Source organism: Chionomys nivalis, chromosome 4 (genome assembly GCF_950005125.1).
Source record: "Chionomys nivalis chromosome 4, mChiNiv1.1, whole genome shotgun sequence".
Taxonomy (NCBI): Eukaryota; Metazoa; Chordata; class Mammalia; order Rodentia; family Cricetidae; genus Chionomys; species Chionomys nivalis.
This window is the reverse complement of record NC_080089.1, coordinates 114,645,137-114,661,945: the sequence shown is the minus strand read 5'-3', so window position 1 is coordinate 114,661,945 and position 16,809 is coordinate 114,645,137. Positions and strand designations below refer to the sequence as shown.

General features: G+C 47.8%; 1 protein-coding gene across 1 annotated transcript in view; it reads right to left on the bottom strand.

Moving 5' to 3' along the window:
* Positions 1 to 16,809, bottom strand: part of Itga9 (integrin subunit alpha 9) — a 306,519-nt gene that overhangs the window by 130,346 nt on the left and 159,364 nt on the right. Inside the window, exon 16 of the mRNA XM_057767071.1 lies at positions 8,073 to 8,222. Within this exon, the coding sequence (XP_057623054.1) occupies positions 8,073 to 8,222 (150 nt within the window). The remainder of the gene's footprint in view (positions 1 to 8,072; positions 8,223 to 16,809) is intronic.

Below are 16,809 nucleotides of genomic sequence, written 5' to 3'. Positions count from 1 at the left end.
ATTAGTGAGCGGTCTTTGTGTGTGTGTGCGTGTATGCGCATACACACATGTCTACACATGTGTATGCTGAGGTTGAAATCTGATTCCTGTGCCTGGACCTGGATGAATCTCTTCTGGGAAAATGGCCAATTTGTTTCCTTAGAATTGACTCTGGGAGGCAGGAGTATTGGCACACTGTGGCTTCAGCATGCTGGATGAGGACAGTTTCCAGGAATAAAGAAAACTTCTTAGCCTGAAGCACAGAGAGGAAGACTTTAAGGTAATGGCCCCCTCCAGATGTTCTTCCCAGGAACAATCCTAACAGCTGTAAGCTTGGGCCCTGAGAAACTTCTCCAGTTACTTTTACCTATCCCCAAAGTCTTCTGGGAAAACCCAAGTGCGGTATGTCGCTGAGACCTGCCAAACTCAGCTTGGCTGCAGTCTCCCCCTTGCCCGCTAGCCTCTACCTGCTGGGCTGTACAGCCCCACCTGCTCAGCTCCCCAGAGGCAGCTTTCCTAGCCATGAGAGCAGATCCCTTTTCTCCTGGTTGCAGGAAGCTAACACCTCTTTCAGGAGATAATCACTTCCTGCCTAGGGCTTCTGATGGCTGAGGAACAGCACCCTATAGCCCAGGTTTCTGTGCTGGCTTCTTCCTTACCCTGCTCTTCACCCTGGATACTCCTGCAGATTACACTTGCATTCAGGAAACCCTTTTTCTTATTTTTCATTGAATTCTTACTTTTTTTTTTTAAAAAAAAAAAAGATGGGGCTAGCAATTTTTGGCCGATGCGAATGACATAGGACATCTCTGAGCTTATGGCCATTGTGGTCTCTCTTATAAAGACTCATAGCTGCATTGTGCAGTAAATTGGCTGTGGCCATCACAGGAAGGGATGGGCATGGGTGTATGCTGACAGCTTTTTTCTGTTTTCATATGTGTATGCATGTGTGTGGGCATATGTGCAGAGGTTGGTGTTGGAAATAATCTTCGGTCATTCTTTTACCTATTCTTTGAGGCAAGGTCTCTTGATAAACCTAGACTACAATGATTGGTCTCCCCAGACAGCTTGTTCAAGGGTTGCCTGCCTCTGCCTTTGAGGGCTGGAAGTACAGGTGGGCTCCCAATCCCATCCAGAATTTATGTGGGTTCTTGGGGTCTGAATCGTGTTTCTCAAGCTCGTGCAGTAAGCTCTTTGAGTTACCCCCTCACTCACGCCCATGGCACTCAGACTTACACTTGACCCCAGGTCATGGCTTGCTGACTCCTGATATATCTATTTAGGTAGTGAATTCTTCACCACCTTTGGGCTTGGGTTTGGAGATGGATGAATCTGGTTCTAATGGCATCTCCCTTTGAGTCAGAGCTGTGTGAGCTTTTCCCATGGTGCCAAAGCAGCAATGACGACATGGGACTCAGGGGCAGGAAACTCAGTGTGTGCCCCAGATGCTCAGGCCTTGAGGGACCCATTTCTACCATCATATCCATATGAGAAAAATCTTCCCTCCTCAAGTTACAGGACGGATGAATCTTAAATGTGTTTGTTAGGATCCAAGAAGGGCCAGTTTCTCAGACATGGTAATACTTGCTTTAAATTCAACTGCAATTATGTAAATGGACTATACACTGTAAATATGGTTACTAAGGCAACCAAGTCCCAGGATGAAGCCTTTGAAAAGTACGATGATTGGGTTGGGTGGGATTAAATGTGTTTCAAATCTCATCCAAGGGGACTAATCAAAAAGGCTCTATTTAAGAGAAAACAAGCAAGATGTATTCCAGTATGCAGTGGGACTTCACAGTGGCTGTCTGCCTCATATGGCAGCATCCTTCCAGGACCCCAGAAGTGACATTTATGGCCTGGCATTCCTCCTCCAGGTGTGACAGCTTCAGGTACAAGAGGCCCCATCCATGTGCAATTTTTGTATGAACCCATGACACCTGGTGTCTTAATCATTGTTCTCCTGATGTGAAGAGACACCATAGCTAAGGTATTCAACTGGGGGCTGGCTTACAGTTTCAGAGGTTTGGTTCATTATCATGGTGGCAGGGAGCATGGTGGCATGCAGGGTGCTGGAGCGTGGGTGAGAGCTACATCTGGATTCATGGGCAGAGAGAAAGAGAGAAAACGGAGCTTTTGAAACCTCAAAGCCCACTCCCAGGGACGCACTTCCTCCAGCAAGACCACACCTCCTCTAACAAGGTTACACCCAGTTTAACAAGACCAGAGCCCCAATCCTTCTCAAGTAATGCTATTTCCTGATGACTAAGCATTCAATGATATGAACCTATGAGGGTCATTATTCAAACAACCACATCTGGCATGGTATTAGTATTTTAAAAATGGGTCTAATTGCCCTAACCTGAGAGTAGGTTTCTCCATCCCAATTCTGTTTGTATTTTATTTTAACAAAACCCACCATAGCCTTTTGTGAGGAGTGTTGTAAGAGACAGGGTAGTCCCGGGAATTTCAGCCCTACTTCTCCTATGCCCAGATGGAGGAAGGTTGCTTTTGGTTTTGCTATTGCTGTTTTGTTTTGAGACAGGGTCTCACTATGGAGCCTGGACTGACACAGAACTCTATGGAGAACAGGTTGGCCTAGGACTCTCTAGGTAGACCAGGATGGCTTTGAACTCACAAAACTCTGCCTGAGTGTTGGGATTACAAGTATGTACTACCACACATGACCAATGACAATCTTCTGAGCCTGGCTTGAACTTCCTCTGTAGCTAAGGATGACCTTGAACTGCTTTTCCTCTTGCCTCCGCCTCCGAGGGCTGGGGTTCCAGGCATGTACCCGCTATAGTGGGTTTACACAGTACTGGGGCGAGAACCCAGGGTATCAATCCGTTCTATGCAAACACTCTAACTACCGGGCTTCACCAACCCCAGTGTTGATCTCTTTCTGCGTCGGTCACCTCTTCATCACCGTGACAAAGCACTGGAGAGGAATGGCATGACACAGCCAGCATCTTCTCACTCGCCATCTCTATTCCCTCTACTTTGTGTTTTGAAAAATAGACTCAGAAGCGCACACACATCCCATGGCAGAAGCTGCTGTGAACCACAGGGCACACATGGGCCAAGGAGGGCTCCCCAGAGGGGCTCATGGTATATCCCATTTCATTAAACAGCCTTGCGGAATGACACAGGCCTTTGTTCCTTTACAAGGGCTCTTCTGATGGAGACACTGGGCCAGGTTTTGAGGTAGGTGCTGGGGAATTCATAGCGAATGTGGGAAGACAGACATCTGCATTTGCCGGGCTCCACTCTGGTGTGGGAAGCATATAAGTGACTGTCAGAATCCACCGTGGCGGGGCTCACGGAAAGGCCCAACAGGCAGCTGAGCTGGGGGAACTGAGAGATGGTTCTCTGATCTGAGGTAGCAACATTGAGGCTGAAACCTCAAACATACAGGCTGGCCTGTATGATGATCAGTGTGGAATGTTCACAGAAAAGGGGTCAAGAGGGCTCAGAGCCAGAAGAACCTGGTAGGTTCGAGAATGGCTGGAATGTGGTGGTGACCCTGGAGACTGCTGGGGATGGAGACACCACCTTGCAGGGTCCTGGGACTCTAAGAGGAAAGCCGTGGCAGGGTTACTCAGGAACTCAGGTGCGAGGCCCGGGTTAGGTGACAAGCCACATGGCCCAGCCTGGGAGGATGAGGACAGGCAGACGGGGAGGAAAGAGTGTACTGTTTATGTATTATTTGAGCTTGTGGTGACAGAGACGGTTCCTGAGTTCTGGTTAAAATCAGCTCTGCTTCCTGGAGTGGCCCTCGCTAGCAGCGCATTGTTCTTCCCTTTGAACAGAACCGTGAACAGAGCCAACATCTGGAGGACACATGGAGGGATGGCGGAGATCACTAAACTGACTCGATTTTGTTGATTTTCATAATCAGGCAAAGAAGAAAAAGCAAGAACCGCTTCCCTAGAAAGAGTCTCAGGCTCCTGGACAATCCTTCCAATCTAAGAACAATATTTTTCTTTTCTTTTAATTTCACCCGGAGAATGACATGACTGAAAATGTAAGCCTGTCTGCTCTACCACATCCATCCCGTGCTGCGTTCTCGGAAGGGAAAAGCAGTAACCTACGTCTGTTCATCTTTATCGTGGCAATTATTTCTGTGTCTCTAGGAAGCATATTGATATGATGGCTTTATTTACAGATTAATGTGTTATCCCACTGGATTCCTTACCACAAGCAAGGGCTGATGGCTCCCTCCCATCCGTCCCATCTCATGGACAAACCGCTATTCTTTGCTCTTTTCCTGCTGTGGGTCCCAAACTGGCTGTGTCAGGCTCAGTGGTCAGCTGATCAAGCCCATCTCTGATGTCATTTCTGATTTAGTGTGAACTCCCTTTTCCTTTGTCAATGTTAAATTTCATGTGTGTAGGCACACTCATGTGTGTGTGGGGTGGGTAGGGATGCTCGCATGTGGGGGCTCAAGGTTGACCAGGGGAAATTTTCATGTGTGTAGGCATTCATGTGTAGGGTGCGTAGGGATGCTTGCATGTGGGGGCTCCAGGTTGACCTGGACAGTTATCCTTGATGACTCTTATATCTCATCCATTGAGGTAGCGTGTCTTAATCAAATCTGGAGCTCACCGATTCGGCTAGTCTCTCCAGCCAGCTTGCTCTGGGGATCCCATCCACCTTCTCATGACTGAGTGGCAAATCCTTCAGTCACTAAATCGTCTTCTTTACTTTTGAATTTTCTTACATGATCCTGAGAACAACTGGGGTTGATGGTGTGGGGGCCACTGGGGCCAGTATTCTATTACTGACCTCTGCAGTCTTAAGTAATGGACAGCTATTTTGTTGTTGTTTCATCGGGTTCTGCGGTCTCTCTTGGCTTACGAATTTAAAAGAGCTATTAAGAGATTAGGATATTAAGAGAACTATTACTCGTTTACATCTGCCTAGTCAATCTGATGACATCTGTGTTTTATGCTGCACTGTAGCTCTGATTGTGGCTTGGCAGCAGAGACTGAAGCCTGTAAGTAGTGTTCATGTTGTTATGTCTGCACGATTCCACAGCAGGGCCCAGGTCTGGAGTGTGTGTCCTCCACACGGGCCAAGCTGAATTCAGGAATATGTGAATTTAATGTATAGAGAATCATCTTCTTTCCAGGCCCTTATCTTCCTTATACTCTCCCATTCACTCCCTATCCAGATTAAATTACCTTATATTTGAGCCATGGCATTACTGGGCATGTGGCTTTTAAAGATTTTTATTATTTGTGTGTGTGTGTGTGTGTGTGCATGTATGTGCACATGTGTGCAGGTGTTCTCAGAGACCAGGAAAGGGGACAGATTCCCTGGAGCTGGAGCTACAGGTGTTTGTGAGCCACACAGAGTGTGACATTGGGAAGCAAATGCCTTCACTCTGAGAGAGCTTTTACAGTCTCTGACAGGGTGTGGTGACAGCCACCTGTCTTCCCAGCACTTGAGAGGCTGAGGCAGGAGGACCACGAGTTAGAGGCCGGGTTATGCTACATACAAGTCTGAAGGTCAGTCTGGACTATGCAATAAGACCCTGTGTCAAAAAACAAAATAAAAATTTACCATCTCTTTTATTCCCTGAATAGCCTTTCATCTTTTAAGTCAAATATTTTGTTTATTTTCATTTCAATTGGCCTTTCTTTTTCATGTCCACACTTCCTCTAAACTCAGTTTTTCTTGGTTGCCACTTCATGCTAAGGGTAAATCACCAATTGATAGGTCTATAGACACGTTAGGTGGAAGGCAGGACGGGAGGCTGGAAGCAGGGATTCCTCTGGGAGACCGGCTCATACTTATGCCTCAAACAGTTCCACTGTTAGCCAGCTCTTCAGACACGATGCGCATCATCTGTCTGGCTGACACCTGCTAATTAATCAGCCTGGAGTGACCGAGAATGACATTTTGATACCAGTCTTTCCCTGTATCTCTGGCTCAGATAAGATCATTGGCTGTCCTAGCCCATAAAGGTTTTAAGATGTTCTTCATCTGCGTTCATGCTCAGATCCTGTAGGAATGAGGGTTAGGTCCAGGGAAAGCCGGCTCAGAGCTAGCAACTATCCCCCTGCTCAGGACAGAGGCTCGGCAGACACAAAGGACGCTGAAATGAATCCTAACTCACCAAGTACTGACCTCACGATACAAACGCAAACAGATTTTGGTTTTTTTTGGATAGCAAGATTTCCCCTATGGGAGCACAGCAACGCTAGGACTAGGGATCTACTACCAGGGGATACAGAATTTATCATGAATGTCTGTTCCTTGTGTGTGCCTGGTCCCTGTGGAAGGCAGAAAAGAGCATCAGATCCTCTGGAACAGGAGTTACAGGTGACTGTGAGCTACTGTGTGGGTGCTGGAAATTGAACCTAGGTCCTTCACAAGAGCAGCCAGTGCTCTTAACAGCTTAGCCATATCTCCAGTCTCTAGCCCCCAGAGTGTCTGATTCATTTTTTCTTTAAGATTGGGGCTAAGGAGAAATGGGATGAAAAACGTGAGAAGGGGAGGATGGGAGGAGCTTGACGGATTGGGATGGGTAGGATATAGGAAGGATGGATACGGGAGCAGCGAAGTATATATCCTAACTAAGGGAGCCAACTTAGGGTTGGCAAGAGACTTGACTCTAGAGGGGCTTGCAGGTGTCCAGGGAGATGTCCCCAGCTGGTACCTTGGGCAACTGAGGAGAGGGAACCTGAAATGATCCTATCCTATACTGATGAATATCTTACATATCACCTTAGAACCTTCATCTGGCGATGGATCAAGATAGAGACAGAGACTCAATTTGGAGCAACGGTCTGAGCTCTTAAGGTCCAAATGAGGAGCAGAAGGAGGGAGAACATGAGCAAGGAAGTCAGGACCACAAGGGGTGCACCCACCCACTGTGACATTGGAACTGATTTATCGGGAGCCCACCAAGGCCAGCTGGACTGGGACTGAATATGCATGGGTTGAAACTGGACTCTCTGAACATAGCGGACAATGAAGGCTGATGAGAAGCCAAGGACAATGGCACTAGGTTTCGATCCTAATACATGAACTGGCTATGTGGGAGCTTAGCCTGTTTGGACGATCACCTTCATGGACCTAGATAGAAGTGGGAGGACCTTGGTCTTCCCGCAGGGCAGGGAATTTGTACTGCTCTTCAGTATCAAGAGGGAGGGGGAATGGAGTGGGGGGAGGAGGAGTGGGGAGTGGGGATAGGGAAAGGGGAGTGGGGGGAGGGGCAATATTTGGGAGGAGGGGGAAGGAAATGGGAAAGGGGACAGGTGGAAATTTTATTTAAAAAAAGAATAAAAATAAAAAAAAAGATTTATTTATTTATTATACATGCAGTGTTCTGCCTGCATGTACACCTGCAAGTCACAGGAGAGTGCCAGATCTCATTATAGATGGTTGTGAGCCACCATGGAGATGATGGGAACTGAACTCAGAACCTTTGGAGGAGCAGCCAGTGCTCTTAACCACTGATTCATCTCTCCAGTCCCTGATTCTTAAAGAGAAGGCATCTTACTGCCTTCTCCTCTTCTCCCTGGTGCCTTGTTCTGAGCCCAAGTGACCAGCAAAGCTTGCAGTCCACCCTTCCCACTGTGCTTTAAAAGGGAGGCTCATGCTTTAAAACAAAAGGAAGCCTTGCCCAGAAGTGTGTGTGTGTGTGTGTGTAGTGTGTGTGTGTATGTGTGTAGTGTGTGTCTGTAGTGTGTATGTGTAGTGTGTGTGTGCATGTGTGTGTGGTATGTGTGTGTAGTGTGTGTGTAGTGTGTGCACATGTATGTGTCTCTCTGTATGTAGTGTGTGTATAGCGTGTATATAGTATGTGTGTAGTGTGTGTAGTGTATGTGCATGTGTGTGTGTCTGTGAGTATGTATGTGTATAGTATGTGTGTGTGTGTGTGTGTGTGTGTGTAAGTAGGGAAAGCTAGTTGAGTGCTGACCATGAATACATATACTCATATTCTCTCTCTCCCCTCCCCACCCTCTCTGCTGTTCATGGTGGTTGTCACTCTCTGCAGTGATACTGTGACCTAGAACAGAGGGCTACAGTCAACCCTTGCTCCCTAAGTTGCTTTCTGCCAGGACAGAACAGATTCTAACCTGATTCTTCTGGGCGATCTTCTGTCCCTTCTTCCAGCGTAGCACTGGGGTCAGAGCCGGCAGCTCCCGCTCCTCCTCACCAGTCTCCTGGGCAGCCAGGCTGTAGGCAGCTTCAAACACGATGGGGCTGATGACGTCCTGGACCCTCCGCTGCAACCGCAAATAAGGAGAAGCATGAATGGTGAGCATCTGTGGATGTCGGGGCAGCATCCTGCCAAGCACAAAGACTAGCCTGTCGGGCTGCTCACCTCAGGTGGTCCTCACACCACCCTCACAAGCTCAACATCACTGCTTTCTTGTAGGCAAGGTAAGTGAGGCCCAAGGCAAATGTCAGCTTGTCCTGGTCTCTGTGGACAGGCAGGGATTTCTCAGCTTACCTTGTATAGTACTAAATCATCTTCTCCAGAGCATATGGAAGACATTGTCTAATTCGTCACCCATGTGTGCTTAGATGCCAGTTGGTGGCTGGGACAGTATCCGTACTTGACGTTAACCCCTTTTGCACTGGGATTACAGTTTTGTATCCGGGCAGGGCACCCAAAAACACTGATGTGAATGGTTTCGGCGGCAGGTTAGCTGTCTGTGTAGTCAGATGCACACTCTGCGGTCATTCTTCTAGAATTTCAAGGATTTCAAGGCCCCAGGGAATGTTCTACTGGTAGCCACAAGAGGGGCAGGAAAGCTGTGTTAGGAAATCTCAAAGCCCCACTCCCTGTGACACACTTTCTGCATTAAGACTGCATCTCCTAAACATTCCCAAACAGCATCGCTGACTAGAGACCAAGTTCAAATACAGGAGCCTATAGAGGACATTTCTCATTCCATTCACTAAGGACGGAAGAGAAGAGAAGACACACGGTCTAACAAGATGCCAGATGCATGCTATGGCTTCTAGAAATGAACAACACACTCCATGCCCTACCACCACACAGGAAAGGACCCAGGAAAGGACAAGGCTCAGTTCCACAGGACACAGGCCTGGTCATGACTCTGACCTTTTCAACTTGTAAGTTCATGGTCTTTCTGTGTAGTGACACTGCCTCTGGGTGACGCGAGGCCCCACGTACTCACAGGTGAGAATTAGAGGCGAGAGTTGTCAGTAGTCTTACATCAAGGGCCAGCACATCATCTGGGGTGGTCTCCCTTAACACGCCAAGGCTAAGAAGATCATCACCCACAGCCAAGTCTCTCTCCTCTGTGTCCACCACGGGGAGTATACATGTGTGGCACAGGAAACTGAGAAACACCTTATAAGGAACAAGAGAAACTGGACAGGCAGTGGCCACCCTAGGAGGCCTGAACACACAGCCCATGACTCCACACTAGTCATTATTCTCTAGGAAGTTTGGAGGAGTTAGGATCAAAGTCTCATTGTGTTCAAAATAGTAGAATGGTCCAAATGTCCCAGGAAGCACCCAGAAGAGAGTTTTCTACAATGCTTTGTGATAGCCAGTCTCCTCTCGCAGAGGCGGCCAGGGCAGCCCTTGGGGACAACTGTGGACAGACTCTCACCCAGTATGAGAGAACACAAGCCAAGCATCTTGGCTCTCAAATGTCACTGCCATCTCTGTGCTCAGCATGCAGCCTAGGCGATGTCAGAGTCCTTTGTAAAGATGCCCAGCTGTCACTAAAAGGATAACAAATGGGTGAGAACATGCTTTCACAGCAAAGGGTAGCGGCCAGCCTAAAGACTATCGCAGACTTCACAGGAGAGGTCTTGTTCTCAGGATGGAATGTGGGATCCCCGGGAGTGGGGCAGTCTGGCTAATAAGTGGGGGTACCCCAAAATAAAGCCAGGTAAAACAGCATCTTACTGTCTTGTTTGTCGATTTTTTTTTCACTTTAGTTGTATCTGAAAAGCGGGGAGCAGTCCAGGTTTAAGGGACCATGGTACCCCGTGTTTTCTCACAGGTCTCTTTATGATAGGGTGTTGAGTGGAACACACTCAAAGGTGCTGGATGCCAGAGAATTCCTGGGACAGTTCTGGGAAGGACGCAGTGGTACAGCATAGGATGAGATGGGAGGCGGATGCGGCAGATGGGAGGTAGGGCGTGGAAGGCACAGCAAAGGGATACAGGGGACATCAGAGGCTGATGCCTGGACAAGAAGGAGACAATGTACAATTGTGTTCAGTAAAAAGTCCACTTGGGAAAAGATTCAATTCCTCAGCCTAACATGATAAAAACCCAGGACCTCTGCAGCAAAGTGATGGAGGTACCTTAGGTAAAGGGCTTCTAGAGAGTTCTCTGGAACGAAGACGTTTTAGAACAGATCTTTAAGACCTGAGATCTTCCCAGGAGCAAGCCATGCACCTAGGATCCAGATGCCCCCAGCCTGCTGACTCTAATCGAAATTCAAAGATGGTGGATGGTATGGAGAAGAGCAGGGGAGCAGATGCCAAATTCACACATTTGCAAACGCACTCTTTGTGTTTCTTTGGGGCTGGTTAACTATTTCAAGGTTTTACACTAAATATTACATGTTAAAGTAAGTCCACAACACTGTTATTCTGGGCACTGGGGAAGATGAGAGTGGGGAGGGGCAGCAATCTCTTCAAGTTTCTGGACTGCCTGTGTATTTCAGAGCCTTCCCCAAGCTCTGAGTTGACCTTGTTCTACTGAATCCTCATAACATCTGGTGGGTGGATTTCTGCTTGCCTTTTACAGAGAGGGTAACTGAGACCCAGGCGCTCAAACAAACTGTCCCTCCATCCCAAAGCTGGTTACGTGGTAGAACCAGACTTCTTGGAACCAAGAGCAAAATGGATTCTCTTGCTGACCATTAAATGCTTCAGTTGTGAAAGTCTCTCTATGTAGCTGTTTGGGCTTGCTTTAAGTTTGTGACATAGTACAATCAGACCTCAACCCAGTGACGCTCCTGCCTCAGTTGCCTGAGTGCTGTAATCACAGGTGGGTGTGTGCAAATGCCTAACTCATAACATTCTATTTAAAAACCATTCCGATCACATTAGGTTCCAGCAACTCCTTAAAAAAAAAATGCCTTGCTCGGGGGCTTAGGAAATGGTTTGATGGAGAAGCTGCTCCTGCAAGCCTGAAGACTGGCATGTTGGGGTATAGTTGTAACCCTTGTGCAGGGGAGGTGCAGACAGGCAGGTCCTGGGGGCTTCAGGGCGACACAGTCTCGGCAAAGTGGCAAGCTGCAAGTCCTGGGAGAGATCCTGCCTCGAAAGGAAGGTCGAGGATGATAGAGGACAGCAACCCCACCAAACACTGGCTTCCACGGGCGAGCACCCGATACATGCACAGGAGCACAAACACCCCCCCACAACTCCCCTCCCCCAAAAGATGAATGAATGATTGGTAGCTAGGATATAAGGACACAGAGTGAGGGTGTTTCCACGTGTGACCACACATTGTGGCCGCCAAGGAGAAAGATCTTAGTCACACGTGTCTGAGTTTGGACCACAAACACAAGGGGGCATCGAGGTAGGTAGACGCTGTTCTCTGGCAACAGCTGCACGAGCCCCCGGTTTGAAAAGCAGCTTCTTGTTTCATCTATCAGTAACTTGGAGCAGCAAAGAACTCAAACCACGTTGGAAGGGTGGGCGGAGGCAGAGGAGGGGGCTGAGCCCGAAGCCCAGCCCCTCCTCCCGCGGGGCGGGTCTGCCCCAGCTCCTCCTCCTGCGGGGCGGGTCTGCTCCAGCCCCTCCTCACGCCTTGCCTGGTCTGCTCCAAGCTGCAGAGAGAAAGTTGCAGGCTATTTGGGGGTTCCCCCATCGTTTTTGGAAGTTTTGCTTCCTTCTGTTCGGCACCCCCATAAGAGGAGGAAATGACCGGGATAGAAGTCTGTGGCTCTAGCACTTTGCCTCAGTGGCTCAAATTTTACTGCTTAAAAAAGTCACTACTACAAGCTGAATTTTATTATTTTTCCCTTTTTCTTTTCTTTTGAGGCGAGGTCATATATATCCCAGAGTGGCCTCAAATATAGGCGAAGATAACCTTGAACTCCAGACCATTTTGCCTCCACCTCCAGAGTGCTGGGATTACAGGGGTGTGTTCACCGTATTAGGTTACAAACTGAAAACTCAATGAGGCTCTTCAGTAGAGAGACCAGAATATATCTTTTCCCACTAAAGGCGTTGGGAGTCTCCTACTTCGAAAATGAAAGGCACGCTCGAGGAGGACACCCAGGCTGGTGGCAGACCTGGCCACGACTGGCGGGTTTTTTTTGTTTGTTTGTTTGTTTTTTATAGGGAATGTAACACATGCTCTGTTTGAAATTTATTGGGTGCTTGCTTGCTTGCTTTATGCCAGACAGTGTGCTGGGTGGCAGCGAGACAGACTCCTGGAGGGAGTGAACAGGTTCAGAGGGGAAAGTCCAGCCATGGCAACGTCGTACAACATGCACCAGGGCAAAGGTGGCTATGGAGACACAAAGGAAGTTCACCTGGATTCTTATAGGCCTGGCAGGTTTCCCAGAAGAGCAACTCCTGGGCTGAGCTGCAGGACAGAAGGCCGTGTGCCAGAGGGCAGGTGTAAGGCTTAGCTACAGGCTGTGTTCCCAAAATCCTTCCAGCTGCACCATGATGGCATTGATGGCATTAGGCTTGGGAGAGGCTGAGAAGGTGGCAGCCAAGGTGATTAGACAGAAAGATCACCACTGTGAGGAGCCCAAAGCCAGGACCTGACAGAGGGCCAGAGAGCGAGGAACCCCTTATCCGGCTGGAAGAAGATACACACATTACAGTTCGGGAGGAGCCGAGTGTGACTGGGTTCCACTTCTCACTCCACGGCCCAAAGCTGGGTTTGCTCATCACCGAGGCACCAGCTGGTGAGCCACGTGACTTGGAAATCTACCCGAGAGCTGCTTTTCCCCCACTGGAAAAGAAAAATACAGCAACTCAGTTTTTTTCCTTCCTTAGCTCACAGTGGCAACAAATGAAATAAAAACAGGAAGGGTTGGCCTGACTTTAAATTTGCAGATAACACAGAAGTTCGGCAAATAAGCAGTTAGCAGTAAGTCAGATTATTGCCTGGGGGAAACTCAGCTAAGTGGGGTTCGCTGTTGTTGTTTGTTTTGTTTTTGAGACCTCGATGTTTTTCTTTTTCAAACATGTGATTTTTATCTGCCTCCTCCATCCTGTATCCTCATGTATTCTCTGAGTCCAACCCTCTCCACGCCTGCATATGCCAGGCTCACAGACCCTCTCAGAAACGTGGAAACCCCAGAAGCAGAGATTGCCGTTTCCACGTCTCTATGCACAAAACAGCCAGACTAGATAACGACACTGTCGTCAACCACATAGACTGTATCACAGACATCCTGGGGGGTGTGAGAACACCGCAGCATTAGAACACCAAAAGAAAGTATCCTTCTCCATGTGACGTTGTCAGAATGACCGCTAAAAGTGCTGACGGTGATTTTAAAATTCTCCTAAGCTTGGAAGTTGGTTTTAAAGGAAACAAAGGATTTTCTGCCTCAGCTACTTCTTCATTGCTGTGATGAAACACAAAGACCAAGGCCACTTACGAAAGAAAGTGTTTACTTGGGTTTATGATTTCAGAGGGGTAGAGTCCATGATGGTGGAAGTAAAGGCAGGGTGGCAGGAAGCGCCGAGAGCTCATGTCTGGATCCCTAAGTAGGATACCCAGCCTGACAAGAGTCAAAGCCCCACCCACACTGACACAGCTCCTTCCACAAGGTAAGGCCTTCCAATCCTTCCCAAACAGTTCCACTAATGGGGCTAAGTATTCAAATGACTGAGACTTACAGGGTGCCATCTGGTTCAACTCTATAGTCACCAATACACACTTTAAATGATTGAATTATACAACATATGAATTAAGCCTCAATAAAGTTGCTACCAAACTTCTTAATGGAAAAAATGCCAACAATCCCCCCGCCCTACTGCTAAGTGAATTTTTACCAAGATATATGCACAGAGCAAGCGCTATTTTCCATTTTATGAGAAAATAAGCCAAAGCCAAGTGTGGTTTCACTTGCAGACCTATAAATTAGATGACAAACAGGCAAAATTCAAAAGCATAAAGGAAATTCTATAAATAATTCTAAACAGAATGTGACGAAAGTCTTCCAGGACAAGATTTACACTGGGGAGAGACAAAACTTTATCATCGGAAGGGTTTGGTTATAAACATCAGCCAGTCAGAGCTCTGAAAACAGAGCCCACAGAAATCACTCAAGAGCAGGAAGCGGTAAGCAGTCAGACATCTTGTTTTCAAGCATTTCCCTACTAGTGCAGAGGCTTTGATTAAAGCCATACATCCCTCTGTGTGCAGTACATTGCACTAACAGACAGCCTCGTTTATCTGATGTGTGTGAATCTTTCCACAAGCACCAGGGCTCAGAAACTAAAGAAAGCTTCGATTCACCTCCATTAATATATTTGCATAGAAAGCTCTAGTCACATAAGAAAGTCACACACACTACTGATGAAACCAACAATCAGTTGGAGATTTGGAAATGTGTTCATGTTGTGGTGCCCCCACGCCCACCCCACCCCGCTCAAGTGTTTGAACAGTTGGCTCCCCACTGATAGTGTTGTTTTGGGGAAGGGCCTATCTGGAGGAAGTGGGGATGGGCCTTAAAATTTATAAAAACACCCCTCTATCCTGCTTCAAGTCCCTACTTTCAGTACCATGCAACCAATTACTGAAGCATGGTTAATAAAAACTCAGAGAGAGACCTTCTGAAGGTCAGAAAAGCAAAACAGCCAGTCACTGGCTCTTACCTCTGCCTCTGTCCGGAATGGCAATCCTGCCTCCGGGAATCTCAGAATGAGACTGTGTCATAGAGTTGTCTCCTCCCATCTTATTGGATGGATAGTCCTCTCTAGGGCTGGGATTGAAGGCCCAGTTTCTATGGCAACTTATGTGGCTCCTGGGGTTAAAGGCGTGTGTTACCACTGCCTGGTCTGTAAGGCTGATCAATGGGGCTGTTTTATTCCCTAATCTACAGGCAGGCTTTATTTATTGAAATACAAATGAAATGCCACTGCAAGCTACCCCACACGCTTACAGCTGTGCCTTCCCTGCTATGAAAACTGCACCATCAAAACACGAACAAAAATAAATCCTCCCTCATGTTGCTTCTTGTTAAGCATTTGGTGACATCGAGAAAATTTGGCAATAGTTCACTTCTGTGTTAGGGTTTACAGAGAAGGGGGGTAGCACCTGGCTTTGGGAAGGGGATCTAAGCTCTGCTGCGGGCTCCTCTGGTTTCCTGAGAAGTACTGGAAAGGACGGGAAGCAGTATCTGCTGGCATGGGGCAGCCAAGGCGGGGCTGGAGGGGAGGGAGGAGGGTGGAGAGGATAAGTGGTATAGAATGCAGGATGTTTGGGTTGACCGTCGAGAGAACATCAATGACTCCATGACAACACTTGAGTTTTGTATGCCTGGTTCAAAAAAGAGGCACAGGGAAGCAGAGAAGAGGCAAAGAGGAGATGAGTGAGCAAAAACCAGTAACATCAAGGAGAAGGTGACCAGTAAGAACTGGAGACCAGTGAGAGAGGATAGTTTCTGATCTATGAGAACAGGAATAGAAATATTGAGAATCCTTGGATGGAGGGGGGGGGGAGTGGGTCAGTGGTTAAAGTGCTTGTCAAGTAAGCATAAGGGGCAGCATTTAGAGAACCACATATATGCCACACAGGCATGCTGGCCCACGCCAAATTCCAGCCTCGGCAGGGGATTCCCCACAGAAAGCTGGCTAGCAGGACTAACCACATCTGTGAGCTCTGGTTTGACTGAGAGACCCTGCCTCAAGGAATAAGGTGCAAGAACAATTGAAGATGGTTCCCGACGTTATCCTTAGCTCTCCACATACACACAGATGCACACATACACACATGAAGAATGAAGAACAAAGCAATCCCTGGAAAGTTGGTGTTCCTGGAGGAGAACTAAAGATCCGCAAGGACCACATAGCTGGAGAGAATCCCAGCTCCATCTCTTACAAACTTGGTTCTGGGTCCGTTCACTTACTGCCTCTGAACCCGCCTTGTGTGCAAAATGAATCTAGAGACTCAACTTTTCTTGCCTTTGTGAAGAAGAGACACAGTTGGGGTTGGTAGCACAGCCTTGTCATATCAGCTATTTAGGAAACTGAGACAGGAGGATCGAAAGTTCTAAGTCAACCTGGGCAACTTAGTAAGATAGTATTGGGGAGTTTTAAAACGTGGTCTGGAGATGAAACACAGTGGCAGGTTTAGTCTCAGAGCTGGAAAAATAAACAAAGATGGGTGAGAGAGAATGAGATACATGTGTAGGGAAGACCTTGGCGAGAGCCTGGCATGAGGAGAACATGTGAGTAGCAGCGCCATGACTACCGCCTGGGAGGAGCCTTGCAGAGCAAGACCAGCAGATGAGGGGAAGAAAGAGATGGCAGACACAGAGCAGAAAGTGGCTTCTCATTCATCCTACAGCAATCAGGACTGTCACAGATGCCTGAAGGAAGCAATGAGGGAACAACCCCGCAGCAATCAGACAACTAACAGTGAGAGGATGGGTTCTCTACAGAGCCACTGCAGCCAGCTACTCTCTGGACTCCATCTGCAGACAGCTGTTGCCACTGCCCATGCCTTTGAATAGTCCCCTCTTGGGTGTGGGAACGGCTGAACATTAATGGATGTTGCTACTGTGATTCTGTTACACTATATGGCAAAAGCACAGGAGATTTATAGATGTAATTAAAGTCCTGAATCAGTTGAACTGAGTTCACCAAATGGATGGTGATCTAGGTGGACCTATTCAGGTG